Source organism: Pseudophryne corroboree, chromosome 4 (genome assembly GCF_028390025.1).
Source record: "Pseudophryne corroboree isolate aPseCor3 chromosome 4, aPseCor3.hap2, whole genome shotgun sequence".
Classification (NCBI taxonomy): Eukaryota; Metazoa; Chordata; class Amphibia; order Anura; family Myobatrachidae; genus Pseudophryne; species Pseudophryne corroboree.
Window position 1 is genome coordinate 737,373,300 of NC_086447.1, and position 23,770 is coordinate 737,397,069.

Consider the following 23,770-nt stretch of genomic DNA (forward strand, 5'->3'; position numbering starts at 1 on the left):
GTGGAGTCACGGCCTTGCAACTGTGCCGAGCTGCTACCTGATCGGGAAAGAACACCTTTGTGAAGTTCTACTAGTTTGATACCCTGACCCAAGAGGATACCCAGTTTCGGCAGGCGGTGCTGCAGAAGTCTCCGCATGTTCCCACCCGTTCTGGAAGCTTTGGGACGTCCACATCGTACTAGATTCCCCAATATCCTTTATGGATGCTAGAGAAAATAGGATTTTAATTACCTACCGGTAAATACTTTTCTCGTAGTCCATAAGGGATATTGGGCACTTGCCTCAGTGCATTGACTTTTCTACAGGTTCTTGTTATATGGTTACCTGTTCAGCTGTTGCTGTTGTTGTTACCAGCCGTTGCTGGTTGTTATGTGTTAGTGGTGTGCTGGTGTGTAGATCTCACCACTCTTCGTTATCATATTTCCTTCTCTCATATATGTCCTTTCTCCTTCGGGCACGTTTTTACCTATAACTGCCTGTGGGAGGGGGCATAGAGGGGAGGAGCCAGCACACCCAGTGAGGAAATGTAAAGTGCAATGGCTCCTTTGGACCCCGTCTACACCCCTATCGTACTAGATTCCCTAATATCTCTTATGGACTACGAGAAAAGGATTTACCGGTAGGTAATTCAAATCCTATTTTCACAAACTGAGGCCATCACCACCCCCCAAACAGCTGCAGACTGTCAATCACTGACAGTCTGCGACCATCTTGTTTCTGAAGAAAAACTCAGGGATACATGAGGATTGCCTCCATGGTGTTGTATTTCATAATGATTATTGAGATTTAATTATTCTTAAGTGGAATTCAATTAGTCAAGGTAAGTTACCGCAGCGAATTGATCCGCCGGGGTAGTTCAATTGTCCCCGATAGCTGTCACTATCAGGGATTCTTTTTGGACCAACCCGGATGCATGAGAAATAAAATCCCTGATTAAGTGTAGTCTTTTCGTGCCCACTATTGCAAAAATACACAGGTCCTGGAACTGTGTGTGTTTGGCCCGAAAATGGGTAATTTTTCATTCATTCAAAATGGGCTCTAGTTTAATAGCCACTCAAACCCCCACACAAAAAAAATAGCATTGAAGTCCCATTTTTACCTCATGAAAAATGGCAATTGAATTCCCCCCCTTAGAGTGCTCATCCATACAAAAGTAATAAACTGAGGCAAGCAATCAGTGTTGGATAGTATAATAGAGTATACTGGAACAAGACAAACCGGGTAAAAGTTTTATTATGGAACATACAGATGTGTCCACTTGCATCTTTGCTTTTTTACAAATTTGGCCCAACATGCAAAACACGGCTAAGCTGTTTTTCACGAGTAGCGAGTGGATGAATTTAAAAAATTTTGTTTGCCATAATAGAATATGTATAAAGTAACATATTAAAGAAGCAAATTAAGAGAAATTACAAGGCATGGCTAAATATCTGAGTCTATGGCATGCAAAACTGTGCCATACATGGCGGGATATAGCAAAGATGTATGTGGACACATCTGTATATGGAGGCCAGGGTTTCTCTAAAGCTGGCTACATAATAAACATTATGCTGCCTGATAATGCAGATCGGAGCGACATTGGGTGCATCACCTAGTGTGTACCCATGGTACGCACTCTCACGAAAGTCGGTAACGGCATACCCTTTCGGGCCGATGGGGGATGCCGTTAGCGATTACATGCTGCAGAATGCCATTGAAACTTTCACCAGTCCTATGCTAGCTGCAGATCATCTTAATATTGGCTCCAGTGTGAGTGATTCAGCGTTTCTGTACACAGCCTTAATCAGCAACATGCTGCATCTGGTTAGCCCCTGTAACTGCTTAGGGAAGCCCAACACATTTGTAATATACTTCTTGGTGCGTGCGTCTGAATCTGTACTGTAACTCTGTATGAAGAGCATCACAGCGCAGTGCAACGCAGATGCTTGCAAAGACTAAAAACACATTGGCCCCACAGGAAAAAACACAAACATTGGCCCCACATTTAAAAAAACAAAAAACAATACATTGAACCCCACAGAGAACAATAAAAAAAACAATGGCCCACAAAGGAATTTAAACAAACACATTATCCCCCACAGGATAAACACATATACACAAACACATGCACTACAGAAAACAAACACATCAGCCCCCACAGAAAAATAAATGAAAACACATTAAAAAAAAAATACCCCCACGGAAAATACTAAACTCACAAAGCCCATACAGAAAACTATAAAATACATTGCCCCCCACCCCACAGGAAACACCCACCCACAGACACACACTGGACCTACAGAAAAAAAAAAACATTGACCAACACAGAAAAAAAAAATGAAAACACATTGGTGTACACAAGATAAAAAACAAACAAATTGACCACTGACATGAAAAAAAAATAAACACCCTGTTCCCCATAGGAAAGAAAAACAAACAAACACATTGGCCCCCACAGAAAAAAACAAACCACATAAATAAATTATATATATATATATATATATATATATATATATATATCTTCTTACACTGGTATACTCATGTGTTCCCCTATGTCCTCTTACACTGATATTCTTAGCTGTGCTCTTTTGTATCGATCATCTATTGCGTACGTTGTGAGATCAGCTCTTTTTCTTTTTGCTCCTTTTATTGACTGTGATCTTTTAGCCTTTTGTTAGAATTTGCCTTCACATGGCTGTATCCTCATAAACTGTATGTAGTTTGGCTTTGGGGATGCTCCCCATTAGTTTGCAATGTAAATAGGCAGCATTCTTCAATTTGTCTTCTTTTGGACTCCTACACATTTCACAGGATTGGATGGAACTCTGGGTGGATGATGCTTTCTGGAGGTTCCTGTTCTCTGTTATCTTGCTAGTTATCATGTTTCTATGGAGACCATCTGCAAACAACCAAAGGTAAAATGTTATTTTTTTGTTCTATCCAGCACACATTTATATTGCAGTGGAAGTTTACATTAAAAGTTTTGTCCCAAAACAACACAAGTACCTGCTGAAATGGGTGGTCTTCTGTATGCCGAATGTCGGGATCCCGGCGCACAGTATACCGGCGCCGGAATACCGACAACTATTCTCCCCCGTCCACGACCCCCCTGGAGGGAGAATAAAATAGTGTGGCGCGCATAGCGAGCCCGCAAGGGGCTCCTTTGCGCTCGCCACGCTGTCGGTATGCCGGCGGTCGGGCTCCCAGCGCCGGTATGCTGGTCGCCGGGAGCCCGAGCGCCGGCATTCCGTACTACACCCGCTGAAACAATAGAACTTCTCCCTTGTGCTGCCATGACCCTGCTAATGTCGGCTAGGCATTTGCAGCATGGAATGAGCACTCCTATTATTCACCAGCTTTACATGGTTTTGTGTTATTTTTAGGTAGAGAACAGTCTGTATGTTATTCTTAAAGATTACCAGACACCATTTTTTGCAGTATAGGCACTGTGAGGTGTGTATACTGCTACTGTCTGGTGCGGAGTTCAAATTATATCATACTAATTTCTCTGACTTTCTAGTGGATGCTGGGAACTCCGTAAGGACCATGGGGAATAGCGGCTCCGCTGGAGACTGGGCACAAAAGTAAAAGCTTTAGGACTACCTGGTGTGCACTGGCTCCTCCCCCTGTGACCCTCCTCCAAGCCTCAGTTAGATTTTTGTGCCCGGCCGAGAAGGGTGCACACTAGGGGCTCTCCTGAGCTTCTTAGTGAAAAGTTTAGTTTTAGGTTTTTTATTTTCAGTGAGACCTGCTGGCAACAGGCTCACTGCATCGAGGGACTAAAGGGAGAAGAAGCGAACTCACCTGCGTGCAGAGTGGATTGGGCTTCTTAGGCTACTGGACACCATTAGCTCCAGAGGGACCGAACACAGGCCCAGCCTCGGAGCTCGGTCCCGGAACCGCGCCGCCGGCCCCCTTACAGAGCCAGAAGCAAGAAAAGGTCCGGAAAAATCGGCGGCAGAAGACATCAGTCTTCAACAAGGTAGCGCACAGCACTGCAGCTGTGCGCCATTGTTACTCAGGCACACTTCACACTCCGGTCACTGAGGGTGCAGGGCGCTAGGGGGGGGGCGCCCTGAGCAGCAATGTAAAACACCTTGGCTGGCATAAATACACCACATATAACCCTCAGGGCTATATGGGTGTATTTTAACCCCTGCCAGAACTTACCAAAAAAGCGGGAGAAAAGGCCGCCGAGAAGGGGGCGGAGCCTATCTCCTCAGCACACGGGCGCCATTTTCCATCACAGCTCCGCTGGAAGGACGTCTCCCTGACTCTCCCCTGCAGTCCTGCACTACAGAAAAGGGTAAAAAAGAGAGGGGGGGCACTAATTTGGCGCAGTTTTATATTAACAGCAGCTATAAAGGGAAAAGCACATTTTATAGTGGTATTCCTTTATATATATATATAGCGCTCTGGTGTGTGCTGGCATACTCTCCCTCTGTCCCCCCAAAGGGCTAGTGGGGTCCTGTCCTCTATCAGAGCATTCCCTGTGTGTGTGCGGTGTGTCGGTACGATTGTGTCGACATGTTTGAAGAGGAAAATGAGATGGAGGCGGAGCAATTGCCTATTATACAGTTGTCACCCCCTAGGGAGTCGACACCTGAGTGGATGAGCTTGTGGAAGGAATTGCGTGACAGTGTCAGCTCCTTGCGACAGACAGTTGACGACATGAGACAGCCGGCTAATCAGCTTGTGCCTGTCCAGGGGTCTCAAACGCCATCAGGGGCTTTAAAACGCCCGTTACCTCAAATGGCAGACACAGACACGGATACTGACTCCAGTGTCGATGATGAGGAGACAAACGTGACTTCCACTAGGGCCACACGTTACATGATTGAAGCAATGAAAAATGTATTGCATATATCTGATAATACAAGTACCACTAAGAAGGGTATTATGTTTGGTGAGAAAAAACTGCCTGTAGTTTTTCCTGTATCCGAGGAATTAAATGAAGTGTGTGATGAGGCGTGGGTTTCCCCCGATAAAAAACTGATAATTCCTAAAAGGTTATTGGCATCGTACCCTTTCCCGCCAGAGGATAGGGCACGTTGGGAAACACCCCCTAGGGTGGATAAAGCGCTCACACGCTTGTCTAAACAGGTAGCACTACCCTCTCCTGATACGGCCGCCCTAAAGGAACCTGCCGATAGAAAGCTGGAGAATATCCTAAAATGTATATACTATCACACGGGTGTTATACTGCGACCAGCAATAGCCTCAGCCTGGATGTGCAGTGCGGGCCTGGCGTGGTCGGATTCCCTGACTGAAAATATTGATACCCTTGATAGGGACAGTATATTATTGACTATAGAGCATTTGAAGGATGCATTTCTATATATGCGTGATGCACAGAGGGATATTTGCCGACTGGCATCAAGAGTTAGCGCGCTGTCCATTTCTGCAAGAAGAGGTTTATGGACGCGGCAGTGGTCAGGTGATGCGGATTCTAAAAGGCACATGGAAGTATTGCCTTATAAGGGGGAGGAGTTATTTGGGGTAGGTCTATCAGACCTGGTAGCCACGGCAACTGCTGGAAAATCCACATTTTTACCCCAGGTAGCTTCTCAACCTAAGAAGACGCCATATTATCAGGCGCAGTCCTTTCGGCCCCATAAGGGCAAGCGGGCAAAAGGCGCCTCATTTCTGCCCCGTGGCAGAGGGAGAGGAAAAAGGCTGCAACAAACAGCCAGTTCCCAGGAACAAAAGCCCTCTCCCGCCTCCGCAAAGTCTGGGGCTTTACAAGCGGACTCAGGCACGGTGGGGGCCCGTCTCAAGAAGTTCAGTGCGCAGTGGGCCCACTCGCAAGTGGACCCCTGGATCCTTCAGGTGGTATCTCAGGGGTACAAATTGGAATTCGAGACGTCTCCCCCTCGCCGTTTTCTAAAGTCTGCTTTACCGACGTCTCCCTCAGACAGGGAGGCAGTATTGGAAGCCATTCACAAGCTGTATTCCCAGCAGGTGATAATCAAGGTACCCCTCCTACAACAGGGAAAGGGGTACTATTCCACACTATTTGTGGTACCGAAGCCGGACGGCTCGGTGAGACCAATTTTAAACCTGAAATCCTTGAACACTTACATACAAAGGTTCAAATTCAAGATGGAGTCACTCAGAGCAGTGATTGCAAACCTGGAAGAAGGGGACTATATGGTGTCTCTGGACATCAAAGATGCTTACCTACATGTCCCAATTTACCCTTCTCACCAAGGGTACCTCAGGTTTGTAGTACAGAACTGTCACTATCAGTTTCAGACGCTGCCGTTTGGATTGTCCACGGCACCCCGGGTCTTTACCAAGGTAATGGCCGAAATGATGATACTCCTTCGAAGGAAGGGAGTTTTAGTTATCCCTTACTTGGACGATCTCCTGATAAGGGCAAGATCCAGGGAACAGTTGGAAGTCGGGGTAGCACTATCTCAGATAGTGCTGCGCCAGCACGGTTGGATTCTCAATATTCCAAAATCGCAGCTGATCCCGACGACACGGCTTCTATTCCTAGGGATGATCCTGGACACAGTCCAGAAAAAGGTGTTTCTCCCGGAGGAGAAAGCCAGGGAGTTATCCGAACTAGTCAGAAAGCTCCTAAAACCAGGCCAAGTCTCAGTGCATCAATGCACAAGGCTTCTGGGAAAAATGGTGGCTTCTTACGAAGCAATCCCATTCGGCAGATTCCACGCAAGAACCTTCCAGTGGGATCTGCTAGACAAATGGTCCGGGTCGCATCTTCAGATGCATCAGCGGATAATCTTGTCTCCAAGGACAAGAGTGTCTCTCCTGTGGTGGTTGCAGAGTGCTCATCTTCTAGAGGGCCGCAGATTCGGCATTCAGGACTGGGTCCTGGTGACCACGGATGCCAGCCTGAGAGGCTGGGGAGCAGTCACACAGGGAAGAAATTTCCAGGGCTTGTGGTCAAGCCTGGAGACATCACTTCACATAAATATCCTGGAGCTAAGAGCCATCTACAATGCTCTGAGCCTAGCAAGACCTCTGCTTCAAGGTCAGCCGGTGCTGATCCAGTCGGACAACATCACGGCAGTCGCCCACGTAAACAGTCAGGGCGGCACAAGAAGCAGGAGGGCAATGACAGAAGTTGCAAGGATTCTTCGCTGGGCAGAAAATCATGTGATAGCACTGTCAGCAGTGTTCATTCCGGGAGTGGACAACTGGGAAGCAGACTTCCTCAGCAGACACGACCTCCACCCGGGGGAGTGGGGACTTCACCCAGAAGTCTTCCACATGATTGTGAACCGTTGGGAAAAACCAAAGGTGGACATGATGGCGTCCCGCCTCAACAAAAAACTAGACAGGTATTGCGCCAGGTCAAGGGACCCTCAGGCAATAGCTGTGGACGCTCTGGTAACACCATGGGTGTACCAGTCAGTGTATGTGTTCCCTCCTCTGCCTCTCATACCCAAGGTACTGAGGATCATAAGAAGGAGGGGAGTAAGGACTATACTCGTGGCTCCGGATTGGCCAAGAAGGACTTGGTACCCGGAACTTCAAGAGATGCTCACAGAGGACCCGTGGCCTCTACCTCTAAGAAAGGACCTGCTCCAGCAGGGACCCTGTCTGTTCCAAGACTTACCGCGGCTGCGTTTGACGGCATGGCGGTTGAACGCCGGATCCTGAAGGAAAAAGGCATTCCGGATGAAGTCATCCCTACCCTGATCAAAGCCAGGAAGGATGTAACCGTACAACATTATCACCGTATTTGGCGTAAATATGTTGCGTGGTGCGAGGCCAGGAAGGCCCCTACAGAGGAATTTCAACTGGGTCGTTTCCTGCATTTCCTGCAAACAGGACTGTCTATGGGCCTAAAATTAGGGTCCATTAAGGTTCAAATTTCGGCCCTGTCGATTTTCTTCCAAAAAGAACTGGCTTCAGTTCCTGAAGTACAGACGTTTGTCAAGGGGGTACTGCATATACAACCTCCTTTTGTGCCTCCAGTGGCACCTTGGGATCTCAATGTAGTTTTGGGGTTCCTAAAATCACATTGGTTTGAACCACTTTCCACTGTGGACTTAAAATATCTCACATGGAAGGTGGTAATGCTGTTGGCCCTGGCTTCAGCCAGGCGTGTCTCAGAATTGGCGGCTTTATTCTATAAAAGCCCTTACCTAATTTTTCATACGGACAGGGCAGAATTAAGGACTCGTCCTCAATTTCTCCCTAAGGTGGTTTCAGCATTTCACTTGAACCAGCCTATTGTGGTGCCTGCGGCTACTAGGGACTTGGAGGACTCCCAAGTTGCTGGACGTAGTCAGGGCCCTGAAAATATATGTTTCCAGGACGGCTGGAGTCAGAAAATCTGACTCGCTGTTTATCCTGTATGCACCCAACAAGCTGGGTGCTCCTGCTTCTAAGCAGACTATTGCTCGTTGGATTTGTAGTACAATTCAGCTTGCACATTCTGTGGCAGGCCTGCCACAGCCAAAATCTGTAAAAGCCCATTCCACAAGGAAAGTGGGCTCATCTTGGGCGGCTGCCCGAGGGGTCTCGGCTTTACAACTTTGCCGAGCAGCTACTTGGTCAGGGGCAAACACGTTTGCTAAATTCTACAAATTTGATACCCTGGCTGAGGAGGACCTGGAGTTCTCTCATTCGGTGCTGCAGAGTCATCCGCACTCTCCCGCCCGTTTGGGAGCTTTGGTATAATCCCCATGGTCCTTACGGAGTTCCCAGCATCCACTAGGACGTCAGAGAAAATAAGAATTTACTTACCGATAATTCTATTTCTCGTAGTCCGTAGTGGATGCTGGGCGCCCATCCCAAGTGCGGATTGTCTGCAATACTTGTACATAGTTATTGTTACAAAAATCGGGTTATTATTGTTGGGAGCCATCTTTCAGAGGCTCCTCTGTTATCATGCTGTTAACTGGGTTCAGATCACAGGTTGTACGGTGTGATTGGTGTGGCTGGTATGAGTCTTACCCGGGATTCAATATCCTTCCTTATTGTGTACGCTCGTCCGGGCACAGTATCCTAACTGAGGCTTGGAGGAGGGTCATAGGGGGAGGAGCCAGTGCACACCAGGTAGTCCTAAAGCTTTTACTTTTGTGCCCAGTATCCTGCGGAGCCGCTATTCCCCATGGTCCTTACGGAGTTCCCAGCATCCACTACGGACTACGAGAAATAGAATTATCGGTAAGTAAATTCTTATTTATCATCTGTACTAAAGCCAGCTGCTGAAATCCAAAGTGGGATTAGGATCATCCACTTACAGCACAAATACACCTTAGAACATAGAAATATACAGATGTGCATGCGCACCTTGGGCACCCACACACCACTGTATATGGATCAGCGCTATATGTAATACGGAACCAATAAAGCTGAATTAAGACTTGGCAAACAAGAATATCCATAAAACTTTTGTGTTTTATTTTTTATAATCCATAAATATAAAACCTATTGCAATTAGAAATACATCTAAAAACATACAAATGAACCTCTTTTTTTCAAAATTATGAGAACGGATCCACTACGATTTTTACCTTGCTCCCGGAGAGCTTAAGTCTGTGGAACAACAAGTCCCATATTAGAAATCACCACACCCGGAAGAGGGGTGTAGTGCGGCTGACCGGCGGTCAGGAGACCACCGGTCAGTTTACCGACGCCTGAATCCCGGCAGCATACCGACGCCGGGATCCCGTCGGGGAGGGGCGAGTGCAGCAAGCCCCTTGCGGGCTCGCTGCGGTCGCCGCGGGTTCTATTCCCACTCTATGGGTGTCGTGGACACCCACGAGTGGTAATAGTCCCTGTTGGTCGGCATGCCGACCATCGGGATAGTGAGCGGTCGGGATGGTGGAGGAGGTCATATGACTGTAGGTCAGCCGACCGCTGGTCACATGAATACCACCCCCGGAAGAGACCTCATTGCAGTGCATTGCATAGGAGTAAAGCAGATCATTGATACAATACCTGCCGCCTATTGCAGCTGTGTCCTTGGTAGTGCACTTCATATGGAAGATATCCCAGATTGTAAATGTTCCCCTTCTTTCTTACTACTAATAACATTATTATTATGTAACAGTGTGATATTTATTGATGTTGCAAAATTGAAATTAGGTTGCTTAATTTGTGTAAATAGTTTTGGGGTGCAAACAGAACAAGCCACTTTTAGTCATGTCACTAAAATGTTTCTAGTGTTTGAATAAATCCCAAACACTCAAGAAAATTGATCTTATGGGTGATAACCACTTACAGCCTTATTTATATAGCTGCCGTTGTATGTTTCACCCAGGTATGCATTCACTCCGCTCATGGATGATTCAGATGATGAAGTGGAAGAGTTCCTGGTAACAGATCACTTAGGTGATGTATAATGTTTTAGTACAAATCAGTCTTTGCTTAACTAATACTGCCTATTATACATAATTGTTCCATTATTATTATTTTTTTGCTGTATTCTGTACAGCTGAAGGTATGAAACTAAGGGGAACAAGGGCAGAGCCCAATGGAACGGCTAAACCTACTGCCTCTAGTACAGTGAGTAATGACCGCCTTCTATTTATTTCACTTCCAATTGGCTATGAAAATATTCACATACTACTGTATAGGTGATAATACGTAATGCTAGTTACTAATACTTTGTGCGGATCCACACCGAAGAAGCAGGTGGGGTGGGGTGAGTTTGATTTTCCTGGCTGAGTCAGAGAGTTGTTCTTTCTTATTGTTTTCAGTATAATAATTGGGATCCTTTTTCCCTTTGTGGATAGAGACTCTTCTCAGAAAAAGCCAGACTATACTGTACATGTGCAAGATGTAATTACGCGGTAACCTGCTATGAAGATATTACTACATCATTACAGAATAGCTGTTTTGTGCTAGTACAAAGCTCTCACAACACATCACATTGCATTGTTGGAGGAATAGGGTATATGTACATCGTAATGCCATCAAATAGCTGATTGGGATGGTAAGAACATAGGGGATGCGTTTAATTTACTGGCTGTCGGGATCCCGGCGGTCAGGATACCGACGTCGGGATCCCGCCAGCCGACAATGCAGCCATCTGGAATCCTGGCGCAACAGGGCTATTTTCACTTGTGAGTGTTCACGACACCCATAGAGTAGGAATAGATCCTGTAGCGAGCCACTGAGCCTGGAAAGGGACTCTTAGCGCTCGCCCTGCTGCTGGCATTCTGGCGGGCGAGATGCAGCTGTCAGGATATTGAAAGCCGGCATCCCATCCGCCAGTCATCCATACCAAACCCGAGCAAAGCGCTTTGTGGAGTCTTTATTGTAATCTTCATTGGAATCATTAAAGCTAAGCTGTAAGTATTTTAAATACATTATTAGTGACTTAAAGTCAAGGTCGGGTATGGTGCCTACATACTGTATTATGCATCACTTTGTATAATCCACACCTTTCCCTGCCAAGTTGAGTTTACAGTTTCTATTCCATACCACACTGACACACTATAGGGTTAATTTAATCAGTAGCCAAGTAACTTAGCAGTATGTCATTGGAGTGTTTGTGGAAACCAAATCACCCTGAGGAAACACACAAGCAAAGTTTGAACATAAAAATGTCACACAAATAGTGCCCTGGTTTGTAGAAACATGTGCCCCCAGCTCTGTTAGCAATGCTAACACTGTGCTACTGTTCTGTCCAAGCCTGTGGTTTTTATCGTTTTCAAACTGTCTTTGTTTTTTCTATCTGTTTAGGATGAAGACTTAAAATGGGTGGAAGAAAATATCCCATCTTCATTTGCTGACGTGTAATTATATATTATTTTTTCTCCCTGTATAGTTTCCCTTTTAGCTCTTCATGTATATTTGCTAAATGTATATCTTGGCGCCATACTAATGTTACATGGGTTGTTTTATTTTATACTTTTATATCTGGGTTAACAAACTTGTTTACGTCCTGTTTGAAATGATCAATTTGCTTAATTTAGGTGACTTTTTGAGAACAATGGAGTGAGGAGATTTAGATTATCCGTTTATAAAAATGAATGACTGGCGTCTTCACTCTTTAGAGCAAGGCCAAATTTAAGTCTTGGAGGGACTCCCTCTGCCATCCGCAATGTTAGATCCCTATTAGCAATGATGTATTGCTGTGCAGGGCCAGAAATGGCAGGTATTGCCTCTTTGTTGCCTTAATCTGACCAATCCCAGAAGGAGGAAATCACTTTCATTGTGATATTATGAGGTTGCCATGGCAAACCCTGTTATTTTGTGAGATAAACCCCCTCTCATAACTCATTTATGAAGAATTTTGAGATCCCTTTTCTTGAATTTAGCACACTGATCAATGCACCACGCATGTGAGAAGCTCCTATGTGTCTGAAGTACAGATGTGTCCTACATCTAGCCTCAATACACCACGCAGCGTGGGATTCCTGGAGCAAGTGAGCCGCCAGGTCCTGTGCAAGTCTGCTAGCATCAGGAGTCTTTTTTTTTTTTTTTTTTTTTTGATGCTGAAAATGCGTCTTAGTGTAGTCACAATGCGATGTGACTGGGATGCATCAGGAGACCTTGCTGATTAATTTGATATGTGACCCTTGCATATTATGTTATAGTTGAGTCTGTGTAGTGGAAAAGAGCTGCAGCTGCTACGTTTGCAGCATTTCATACACAGATTCAGAGACTCATGCTGGGTACACACTAGAACGGCATGTTGGCCGACTCGAGGTTGCGCCGACAGGGCGGACAATTGTCAAACTCACTTGTTAAGCCAGTGTTTATTAATGTGATTATTTAACATTTGGGGACGTCAACAGTTCTTCTTTTTTCCTACAGCAATTGGACACAAACTTTTTGTTTATTCATTTAGATTCTTGCAGCCTTAGGCCAGTATCCTATTAGGCACAATCCTTTTTCGGCTGTTAAAAACAGCTTGCTTGCATGATTTTTGACCGATGGTCATTATCGCGCTATCCAATTATAGAGCATTTTTATCGGCCAAAAAAGGACCCACGATTGTGCAATAACACATGGGATCCAGGACAAGCTCTCGATCCCATGTGTTATCGCGACTCTGACCGCTGCTTATAGCAAATTATGTTCGGGTGCCTGAGGCACCCGAAGCATAATCCCTGATAAATGCCACGTATCTGAGCCTATTGGATAGCCCCTGCCCAATCCATTAGCTGCTGTAATTGGATACTGCCCTTATTGTTCATGGTCTACTCACTTTCTCTTCTCCTCTTGTATGTTATCTGAAGTTTATGGTGTCTTATTAGGTGCAGCCTTTTACTACACTGTATGTAATGCGACTATAAAACTATCTCAAAATAATAGACTTAACATTTATCATTTATCAAAACATTTGTACAGGAAATGACGCATATTGTCTTTCATGCCCATAGTTTCTCTTTAAACCTGTAAACAGTGGTGACCTTCCTGCAACTGACTTAATGAACCTATGTATTCATAACTGAGTTGTGCATCATGATTTATATTTATCCTTTACAGTTCCATGAAAGCTAAGTTACCTCAAAGTGTGTATGTGACAGGATGGGCTTAATTTGCTAAAATGTCAAGCGTTGGTATTGATTTGTCTTGGGATTCCTTCTACTGTGCTGGTTGGCCTCCAGAGACTCAGTGGCTGTATATGCCAACAGTGCACCACCGATTAGTAGGAGATGAATCTCTGCCACTGACTGGCTACTTTGCCAGCACCTGAAGCTGCTTGCTTGTGCAAGGAGTGAGTCTAGTGACTGTGGCAAGACGGGCTTACTTTAGGTCAAGACTGCCGAGCAAGAAAGTTTCCTCAGGTTATTGGGTTCACCAGCTGGATATAGGAATAACAAAGGTAGTTGCAGGGTTTATTGCTCATTAATAGTATTTAAAACCACTTGCCTGGGCGACCATGCCTGCAAGTGCTCTATCTGACCTGGTCGCATGGGATGCGACCAGTTAGATAGAGAGTGTTAGCAGCGGCAGGGAAGATAAACTTCCCTCCGCTGCTGCTGTCAGAGGGACCGGAAGGTCCCTCTGCCTCCCTGCACTCTCCCCCTGTGCCTGCCGTGCTGCCGATCACTGCTGATCGGTCAGCACGGCAGGATCCCCCCCCTCCAGCGGCTGCAGACAATGGCAGCTGCTGGGGAGCGTAAATGAACCCTCCCAAGCAACCCCAGACCCCCCCTGCATACCTGCAGGCTGTCCCGGCTTTCAAAATGAAAGCCGCGATGGTCACGATGTTCCCAATTGATGTTTGAAAAAAATATTTTTGAAAAAAAAATGTTTTTTCCTTTTCTTTTTTTTTTTTTTTTTTTTTGAAACTAAAATCATTTGGGATAGGGTTAGTCATGTTCTTCACTTAATTCACTCATAAAAAACCAGACAATTTCGGAGAGGTTTTAGGCGAAATAAATAGTCAGTTAAGTGGTTAAAAGAACAGTTAAAGCACTCAGTTAAAAAAAAGTATATGTTCCACAACTTACATGGGCATTTTTGCTCTTTATAATGAGTTTAACACACACAGGTTGGCAGGAGTGTGGTTCATTAGGTCGACAAGCATTAGGTTGACATACATTGAGTCGACCACTGAAGGTCGACATGCATTAGGTCGACGTGTACAAGGTCGACATGGGTTCTTTGACTGTTTTTGGTGTAGTTTTCTTCGTAATGTGACTGGGAACTCCAATTAGTGCACCGCTTCACTTGCCATGCTTCGGGCAAGGTGCCTTGCTCCGCTGCCGCTGTGCTCGGCACAGGTTATCGCTCCCAATTGTAGTCCACGTGGATCGTTAAGTATGACAAAGGTGAAAAAAAAATTGTGAAAAACTCATGTCGACCTTTTTGCATGTCGACCTAGTGCATGTCATCCTTCAGTGGTCGACCCAATGTATGTTGACCTAATGACCTTCTCCCGGTTGGCAGATGCGTTTCCATTACACAATCATCAGATCAGATTAATTTTCTTCTATTGCATATGAATCAGCCTGGTCCCAGTTTACAGGGCAGGCATAATGTGGGGTTCTTGGAAAGTACATTTCCTTTTATATGCTGAGGTGTTACAGCTTGCCAGGAGATATTAATGTCTTAAGACCTTTCGACTATTTACTGTATGTACTTTTATTTTTTATTTTTTTTTACATTTTTGTGCTTTGGGTAAAGAAGAGAAAATCTTATTAATCGCTATCTCTCAGGGTAGTAATAGGTTCTGTGCCTACTGTGTGGTGGTGCACTTTTTTTAGTTTAGTTTGTTAAAAAAAAATAGTTTAGTATCAACAAATATCAGTTGGCCTATAGTATATTCATTATATACATTGTATTTTTATTTTTCAGTGCGCTTCCAGTATTATTGGACTCTGACGAGGTGAGTGGAGCAGGTACACGTGAGAGATGTCATGTTTTTTCTGTTTACATTTTCTTTTACATTTTTAATTTTCTTTTATCCCTTTCTTTGCATTCAGGAGATTATGATGACTAAATATGAAATGTCTAAAACAGAGTGATGACTGCACGGACTGTTCCTAATCCATGAACTGTGAACCGCTTCACCACGAGGCCAGCGTTGGTTTAGGCTGCTTCAGTCTTGAATTGCATAAAGAATAAACTAATGATTGGTGTGTTAATACTGTTCAGTCATAAGAGACATTTGTCATTCTTACAGCTAAGAGTCCTGATCTGTGAGAGGATTGCTTACAGAAGGCTGGTATTATGACTCCATATGTGAATTTTAAGTTGTTTGTTTCAATTTTTATTTTATTTTTTGGTTTCTACTATTTAAGCAAACGTAATGACATTTAACACCATTTCATACGCTTTATGTGAGCAATCTTAGAACATCCAGTCTTCAGCCACACCAGCGTCTGAGAGACATTCTGAAACAGCTGGTTTGCTACTGGATGCCCATTTCCATCCTTCACACTGACAGAAAATGTATGTTTTATTTCCATGGATATTGCTGTATTTGATATATGCATATTGCAGGATTTACTTGCACATGCCTTGCATGATATACAGTCAGAAATAGACTCCACATGATCAAGATGCAACAATATTTATAGTGTCTTTCCATTCTGCAATAGTTATGCAATTTGACTAATCCTTTTTTATTTGCGTATATCTTATTTTGTTATTCAGTCTAAAGTCTTTGCCTTATAAAGAAGCACATTCCGGGCACACAGCAAAGGTTTTGCAGCTGAAGACTGTGGAAGCACCTTTCTGTAATATGCATACATTTTGGTGATGCACATTGTGTGTTTAGAATTCTGCACAGATGTCTATGTATATAGTTTGTTAGAAAATATATAAGCCCATGGTAAAAACTGATTTCCCTGTTTTTTTAACTTTTGCTTCTGCTGTCTTATGTAAGAGGATCCAGGTTTTTTTTTATTAAATAAAGTTTAGAGAATAAAATAAGTCACCAGTTGCAAGAAGAAAATGATGCACACATTCCCCCGTGCACTGTTTGCTTTGGTAACATGCGGTATTAACGGCTGCTTTTACTATTTGAAAAGTAAAAATGATGTTTAGGCAGATTTTTTTCTCTCCACAAAACGCAGATATAGTGCATGTAATATTTGCAAGGAAAAATGGAACTTACATAGATGGTATTATTTCCAAAAAGCTTCTATTAAATCTAGAGATTTATATTTCAGCTAATGTGTATCTAAATTCATAAACGTTCAAGCTTCCATACAGTAGTGACATGTAGCGTGAGAACTGTATACCTCACTCTACGTGTCATCCTCCCAATTTCTGTGCAACCGGAAAAAAGGAACTTTAGTGACTAGCAACTTCCAATGTACAGTACTTGGCAGTTTTGTAAATTTGTGGCTTTAGCATGATTGGTAGGCATTACTGTGTGGTGCAATACTTGGCTGGTTATTTTGGTTTCAATAAATGGTATTGAAATAACATTAAATGGTGTTGAAAGTTCCTGATACTATGTGTCCCCGGTTGCTGCAATGATTTTTGTACTTTCTCGCTCTATAGTGAAAGTACGTAAACGCTTTAGTTTGTGCGGCCTTCTTTTTTTTTTTCCCCTTTTGTTTTTCCAACTGCTATGGGCAACATCTACTTAAATACATGCTGGCAGGCTGGATCCTGTAGTATGTAACATACAGAGGTAATGATGGTCCTCTAACAGTAGAGGACACAAACAGCCATTGATCTGTTCTGAACTACAAGAGAACATGATTAGTATGTTTTACTTCAGTAATCTAAAACCAAAACTCATTGCGTATGTTTTTTCCCTTGCCTGTTTAATTTATAATATGTTTGTTAATTGCGCTAATATGTTTGAACAAATTATTAATTCATTGAGGAATTGGTTTAATAAGCCTTTATTACACACTAAAGAGACCATCCGTTCTTTACTTTTACCTGCACTATGTCCATGGAAGTAACCAAATTGTTTTATGTTGTTAAATATTGTTTATTTAAACCAATTTAAAATTCTTTTTTATACAGTTATTTTTGTTTTAATTGGTGTGAGTGAAGGGTATGTTAATTGTGAAGGAATTTCTTTACTTGAAACATAGGTCTGCGTTTCTGTGCCTTAAAAATTGTTCTGAGTTTGAATAAAACTATGTTTCTAAGGTTTGTCGTGGTTATTGTGTGTTTTTATGCATGCATCTACCCTAGGGGTGGGCAACGTGCGGGTCGGGTGCGGCCCGCGAACCGATCCTGCCCGGCCCCGCTGTCCCACACCAGTGTGCAATGACAAGCGGCCCGACTGGCTGAGCCGCTTGTCATTGCGCTACCTAGCTCCCAGAAGCGGCGCCGCAGAGGAAATCCCGGTCACATCACTGGGTCTGCTGACCAGGATTTCCACTGTGACGTCAGGCGCTGGGCGGCACGGGGGGCGGGGCCACGGCAGGAGCGGGCAGCAGCGACTCCATGCGGCACAGCGGGGATCAGGCAGCGGATCTGCCACTGTTAAAAAAGGTAAAGGGATCATCATCTATGCTTAACTTTAAAAGCTGCTATATAGGTTCAGGGGAGGGGAGGGTTGGTTAGGAGTGGAGGGACTGCTATATGGGTTTAGGGGAGGACAGAGACTGCTATATGGGTCCAGGGGAGGGGGGGGGGGCTAGTAACTGTGCCCAGGGAGAGACAGGAGCTGTGAATACCAACATTACACAGGATGCTGTTTGTTTTCAGCACTGTTTTTTTTTGTTTGTTTTTTTATTACTGGATTACTTTTTTTAGACATTTTGTATTTTGCCCGTAAAAAACTACGTATTTAATGTATATTGTGGTGTATGTTTTTATAGTGTTTTATATATATATATATATATATATATATATATATATATATATGTATGTATATATATATATATATATATATATATACACACACACACACTATGTTTTTATTGTTATATACATAACTATGGGCCTAATTCAGACCTGATCGCTAGCAGGCGATTTTTGCACTGCTGCGATCAGGTAGACGCCACCTACAGTGGGAGGGGGTATTCACTGTGCAGGGGTGTGATCGCATCTGCAGAGAGCTGCACAAACAAAAGTTTGTGCATTCTCTGCACAGCCCAGGACTTACTCTTCCAGTGCAATGATCGAGACCGGAGCGGACGTCAGAAACCCTCCCTCCAAACGCCAGGTCCCTCCTGCGTTTTTCCGGACACTCCTCTAAAACGGTCAATTGCCACCCACAAACGTCCATTTCCTCTCAATCACCTTGCGATCGCCCGTGCGATCGCTTTGTTCGTACCATCCCGTCGCTGCGGACCGACGCGCCTACACTTTGCGCTGCATGTGCAGTTCACACCCGATTTACAAGATATTTTGTGTGTGGCCCTCGACTATTCACTGGAAGTGTTAAGCGGCCCCCAGTTGAAATAATTGCTCACCCCTGATCTACCCACTACAAGGTTTAAACTGTAAAATTATCTTAAATAGCACGCAAAGTAAACTTTTTTTTTTCTTCTGTAATTGGCTCTAAAATATATGCATTACCGAAAATGAGTATTTTAAGCATTGTTTGACATAATTGTAAGATCCAAAAGTTGGGTTTATGTTTAGTTTTATATCACACCCATATCCACTTCTATTTGTATCATTGCACCACATATTTTTATGGCTGATGTTTGGATTTAGAAGAACAATTATTGGAGGGATTTGTGGCAATTGCACATTTTTGCGAGAAAATGGTGCATATCACACATCGGGATCTTTTCAAAATACTGTGCCGACACTGGCACCCCGAATAGGGTCACCTGCCCAGCGCCGGAATCCCGACTGAGCGGTTGCCGGGACTCTAAAGAGGTTAGCGGGGGGGAGGGGGGGAAGATTTAGGCAGCGGGGAAGGGAGGGTGCCAGGGTGGGAAGGTAAGTACTTGCCTTCCCCTGTCGGGGGTTCTGATCATCAGGATGCCGCCGTCCGTATTCTGACCGCCAGCATTCCCTACCGAACCCCACATACCATGGGGTAGATGTACAAAGCAGTGATAACAATGGAGAAGTGTGCCATAGCAACCAATCAGCTGCTCTGTTTAATTTTATAGAATGCACTTGATAAATGTTACTTCAAAGCTGATTGGTTTCCATGGACCATTGCTCCACTATTATCACTGCTATATACATCTACCCCATCATGTGTCTTGCAGTCTAACTAGGGTATTAAATTATCCGCAAATTTGCGGCAATTTTTCACCCTAAATTTTTTCGCGGCAATCGGACGAAAATTGCCGCGAAAACGCTCCCTTTTTCGACCTATTCAATTCCGACCGGGTTTCACGTGAAAATTCTTGCAGTGAAAAGTGCAGGTGAAAATGGGGAAATCAGCCTGTACCCCAAAAAATGCTAAACTAACATAGGAAATCAGAAGAGAAGTGTATTAGAGATCACATTAGAGAGTTTTTGGGGACTTAAATTGTGTGAAATGGCTGTTATATGCATTTTTTTTTAAAATGCAAAAAAATTATAGAAAGCAAGTTTTTTTGAGCAAAATAAATGCTCTCATTAAATTTGGGGTACATGAAAATGGGTATAAGTATATATTTGGGTCATTTTAGGGTACTTTAAAAAAAAAAGTGGAAACAGACCGATTACTCCCATCTGCAAGCCTAAAAAACACCTGTCCCACTCATAAAGCACCCCAATATACCTGTCCCATACCTTGAACCCCAATTTCCATCACTTTTTACTTTTTCACCCCAAAAATGACATGTCATTATTGGCCAATTAAAAATAATTAAAAACTTCAACGTGCCTAATTAGTCATTAAGGGGGGTGTCCCAGGAGTTCTGTACCATATCCAAACATTTTTACCTTAAAATAGTGACTTTTCCCAACTTTTCACCTGCTTCAGAGAAGGTGAAGTGAAATTAGTGAAAAAATTATCACCGATAAATTTCCCAGGATAATTGAATAGGCTGTAATTGCGTTTCATGTGAAAAGTCAGTTTTTTCACCCGAAAACCGGACTTTTCACGTGAAAAGTCCGTTATCACTGCTAATTGAATATAATATAGAAGTTCTCCACTTTAATCCTAGAGTTCCACCAGCAGGTCATGTTTTCAGTATTTCTGCTTTCAAGCACATGGGATAGTAATTGTCTAGACCAAATAGATAAATCACCTGTGCACGATTGAGGAATTTACTGAAGACATGACCTGTTGGTGGTACTTGAGGATTGTAATCAGGGCCGGATTAAAGTCTGTGGGGGCCCCTGGGAAACAAATTTGTGGGGGCCCCCCACACTGTCCTCACAACTGCAAAAAAAACATCGGAGTAGGAGTACAGCATTTACCTGTCTCCTCTCCGTACTCCTCGGCAGCTGAGGCGTTCCTTTACTGCTGTGGCCGCCGAGGAGCTTCACTCACAGCAGTGTGAAGTCTTGCGGGATAATGTCAAATCTCGCGAGACTTCACACTGCAGTGAGTGAAGCTCCTCGGCGGCCGCAGCTGTAATGGAACGTCTCAGCTGCCGAGGAGGACGGAGAGGAGACAGGTAAATGCTGTACTCCTACTCCGATGTTTTTTTGCAGTTGTGATGACAGTGTGTGGGGGCGCCGGGACGACCGTCCCGCCATTAATCCGGCTCTGATTGTACTTGAGAACCTTTCGAGACAGGGTTGTTAGGAAAGTTTGGTTGCTGTTATGCTCTCTGATGGTGACACCAGCTGCAGTAAATAGATGTCTGACTAGAGACATAAAGCCTCCAGGCCCAACATAAATCTTTTGTGGCCATTCAGGAGCCGGATGAGCTTATTTTCAGTGAACGGAAGTACTCATTAAACTAAGCATTGCTAACAAATATACGGGTCTAGACTAACCTCCTGTAGAAGCTGTCTTGGGGTAGTTTCGTCTGTCTTATATCTACAGTAAGTCCAGCTAGCAGCTGTTTATGAAGAAGAAACATTACAAAAATAATAATAATAATAATAATACCGGTAATAATAATTTGGCACTGATAGTCCAGAAGATTTGATATTTGGAAGAGACTGATGTTACTTGTTCTCCTGCTGATACACATTGGGCAGAGCTGTCCTTAGTCTGAGTCCTCTTTACCAGCAGAGGGTGCTAAAATACTTACAGAATAATTTCAGTGTTTCTACTTTGCTATGTTGTACGAAGGCCTTTTAATGACATTTTCACTTTACATTTTTCTCCATTTTCATACAAAACAGATAATTACATACATACTCTTAGGGTCATAAAAACAGCATTCTTGGAAAATCTTTTAAGATGTTAACAAAGATACATTTCTGCTTCTAGTGTTTTACTGGTAAGTGGCAAGAGTGGACATCTGTACTGTCACATCTTGTTAGGTAAATGGCACTCAGGGGCAGATGTATTAACCTGGAGAAGGCATAAGGAAGTGCTAAACCAGTGATATGTGAAAGGTGATAAAGGCACCAGCCAATCAGCTCCAATATGTAAATTAACAGTTAGGATCTGATTGGCTGCTGCCTTTATCACCTTGCACATATCACTGGTTTATCACTTCCTTATGCCTCCTCCAGGTTAATACATCTGCCCCTCAGTGTGCCATGGGATTGTGCAGATTGTGTACTGCAATGACGTAGGCCTTTGCTTCTGCCTGTTGCCTCATGTTAATTGGAATATTCTTGTGTTAATTGTGATATTCAATTCAAGACAGCCTTTGGAATGTTTTTGACTGAAAAGACTTTTCAGGTCAACCGCAGGTCTGTTTCGAGCTGTGTTGTCTAAGCCCCTTCTCTGTGAAATTCCCATTCACAGTGCTCCTGATTCAGGGAATATAGTCTAGTATATTTGCAATGCTGTCTGCAGCTGATGCTGCCACCTGGAATTGTATTGAGACTCATCGGTGACCTTGCAGATCCTCCAAAAATGTACCATCTTAATAACCCTAGGTTCATGCAGAATGGCTGCAGGAACCAAGACACTGGAGCCATGTTTTCTGCATATGAATTCACAGATACCGTATAGATAGATCCCCGAAAACCGTTGTAACATGCCTGCTTTTTTGCACTTACCTTTAACTGCCCCAGACAGTCCCTGTCAATCACTTTGCGATTGCATCGTCACTGCAAACAATATCGAAAAGGTGCCTTGTGTGGTCATCCGATAATCACTCAACTGCGTAATATCGGCATTGCATACCTAACTGTATCAGGCTCTGTGTAATTGGGAAAATGCCATTTTGAAACAGACCAGCGCTAGCATCTCAGGGCCTTTTTAATGCCTATAGGGGACTCAAACCTGTGTCATAATTGACACATCCTAGTAAGTAAAACTGCAATTTTCCTTAACAAGGAGACACCCAAAGCTAAATATGAAATTTTAGTCCTTCTTTATAAAATGCTGTAGTAAAAAATGCTCCAACTTTGACACTGACAAGCATATTCAATTAGCCGCAATGTTTACCCCATTGCTAATTGTTGGGTAATTACCCTGCGGCGTGGGGAAAAGCTATATCATTAAATAGCCTTTTCCTCACGCCTAAAATCAGGGATTGCCATGTGGAAACTCACTGATTACACATAAACTGTGGAATTAATGCGTTTTCCCTGCACGTGAACCCCAGATTATGCCTTATTATCACAGACATTTGTGAAAAGTACACCATCAGGGATCCTCACTAAGTGGGTCGTACTGGCTCCTGTAATTGAATATTCCATGAAAATTGTTTAATTAAAGGATACATTCTGTAGGTTTTGTGCTTATCATAGCAGTGTTCTGCCTAAATTGTGCAACATGCTGACTGACCAATCATAGCTGTCTTCCTGCCCCTGTAATTTATTTATTAATCATGTGATGACTATCCATGTTATAATGTGAAATCACTAGCCGTAACATCCATATTCAATGTGTTGGTGCACACAGTTGGTTCATCAATCTCTGAACAAATGTTAAAATCCTATTTTAATCTGCACATTGTGGTTTACACAAATATTTCATGGGAGGGGTGTTTTATGAAATCAAATACACAGGTAACCGTGTAAAAAGAGGTAGCTTAACCCATAACATCCAATCACTTGCTTTGATTTTGATACACTACGTGGGTAAAGACACTCAAGTTACTATGCCTAACAGCAGTTGTCCTAAATATCCTTTTATGTGATCGCAGGTTACTTATAATCGTAACAAGCATTCAAGCCCCACAGGGAGCAGTGTCATACAAAACTGAGGGTCACTCAGTCCCATGGTATTGTGGCATCTTTTGCTTCTTTGGGTAGTTTAGATTATTTTTAACATGCATTGATTGAATAGCACCAAATAAAACCTTTGACATGAGTTCTTTGGAATATCACTCCACAAACCTTTCCTTATTAGCCTGCTGAATATTATTGTGACGTGATAACTATAAAATATAGCTTTGCTGCTTCTCTTTGCATTCAGATGACAGAGTAATCCTATGAATGAACACATCCTGTC

The 23,770-nt window shown here is 43.5% G+C and overlaps 1 protein-coding gene across 1 annotated transcript in view; it reads left to right on the plus strand.

Annotated features, from left to right (window-relative positions):
- TMEM87B (transmembrane protein 87B) overlaps positions 1-17,487 on the plus strand; it is a 113,668-nt gene extending 96,181 nt beyond the window's left edge. Inside the window, exons 15-20 of the mRNA XM_063918102.1 lie at positions 2,791-2,894; positions 10,226-10,296; positions 10,400-10,470; positions 11,653-11,705; positions 15,223-15,253; positions 15,351-17,487. Of these exons, the coding sequence (XP_063774172.1) occupies positions 2,791-2,894; positions 10,226-10,296; positions 10,400-10,470; positions 11,653-11,705; positions 15,223-15,253; positions 15,351-15,392 (372 nt within the window). The 3' untranslated portion in view covers positions 15,393-17,487. The remainder of the gene's footprint in view (positions 1-2,790; positions 2,895-10,225; positions 10,297-10,399; positions 10,471-11,652; positions 11,706-15,222; positions 15,254-15,350) is intronic.
- The last annotated feature ends 6,283 nt before the right edge of the window (positions 17,488-23,770 follow it).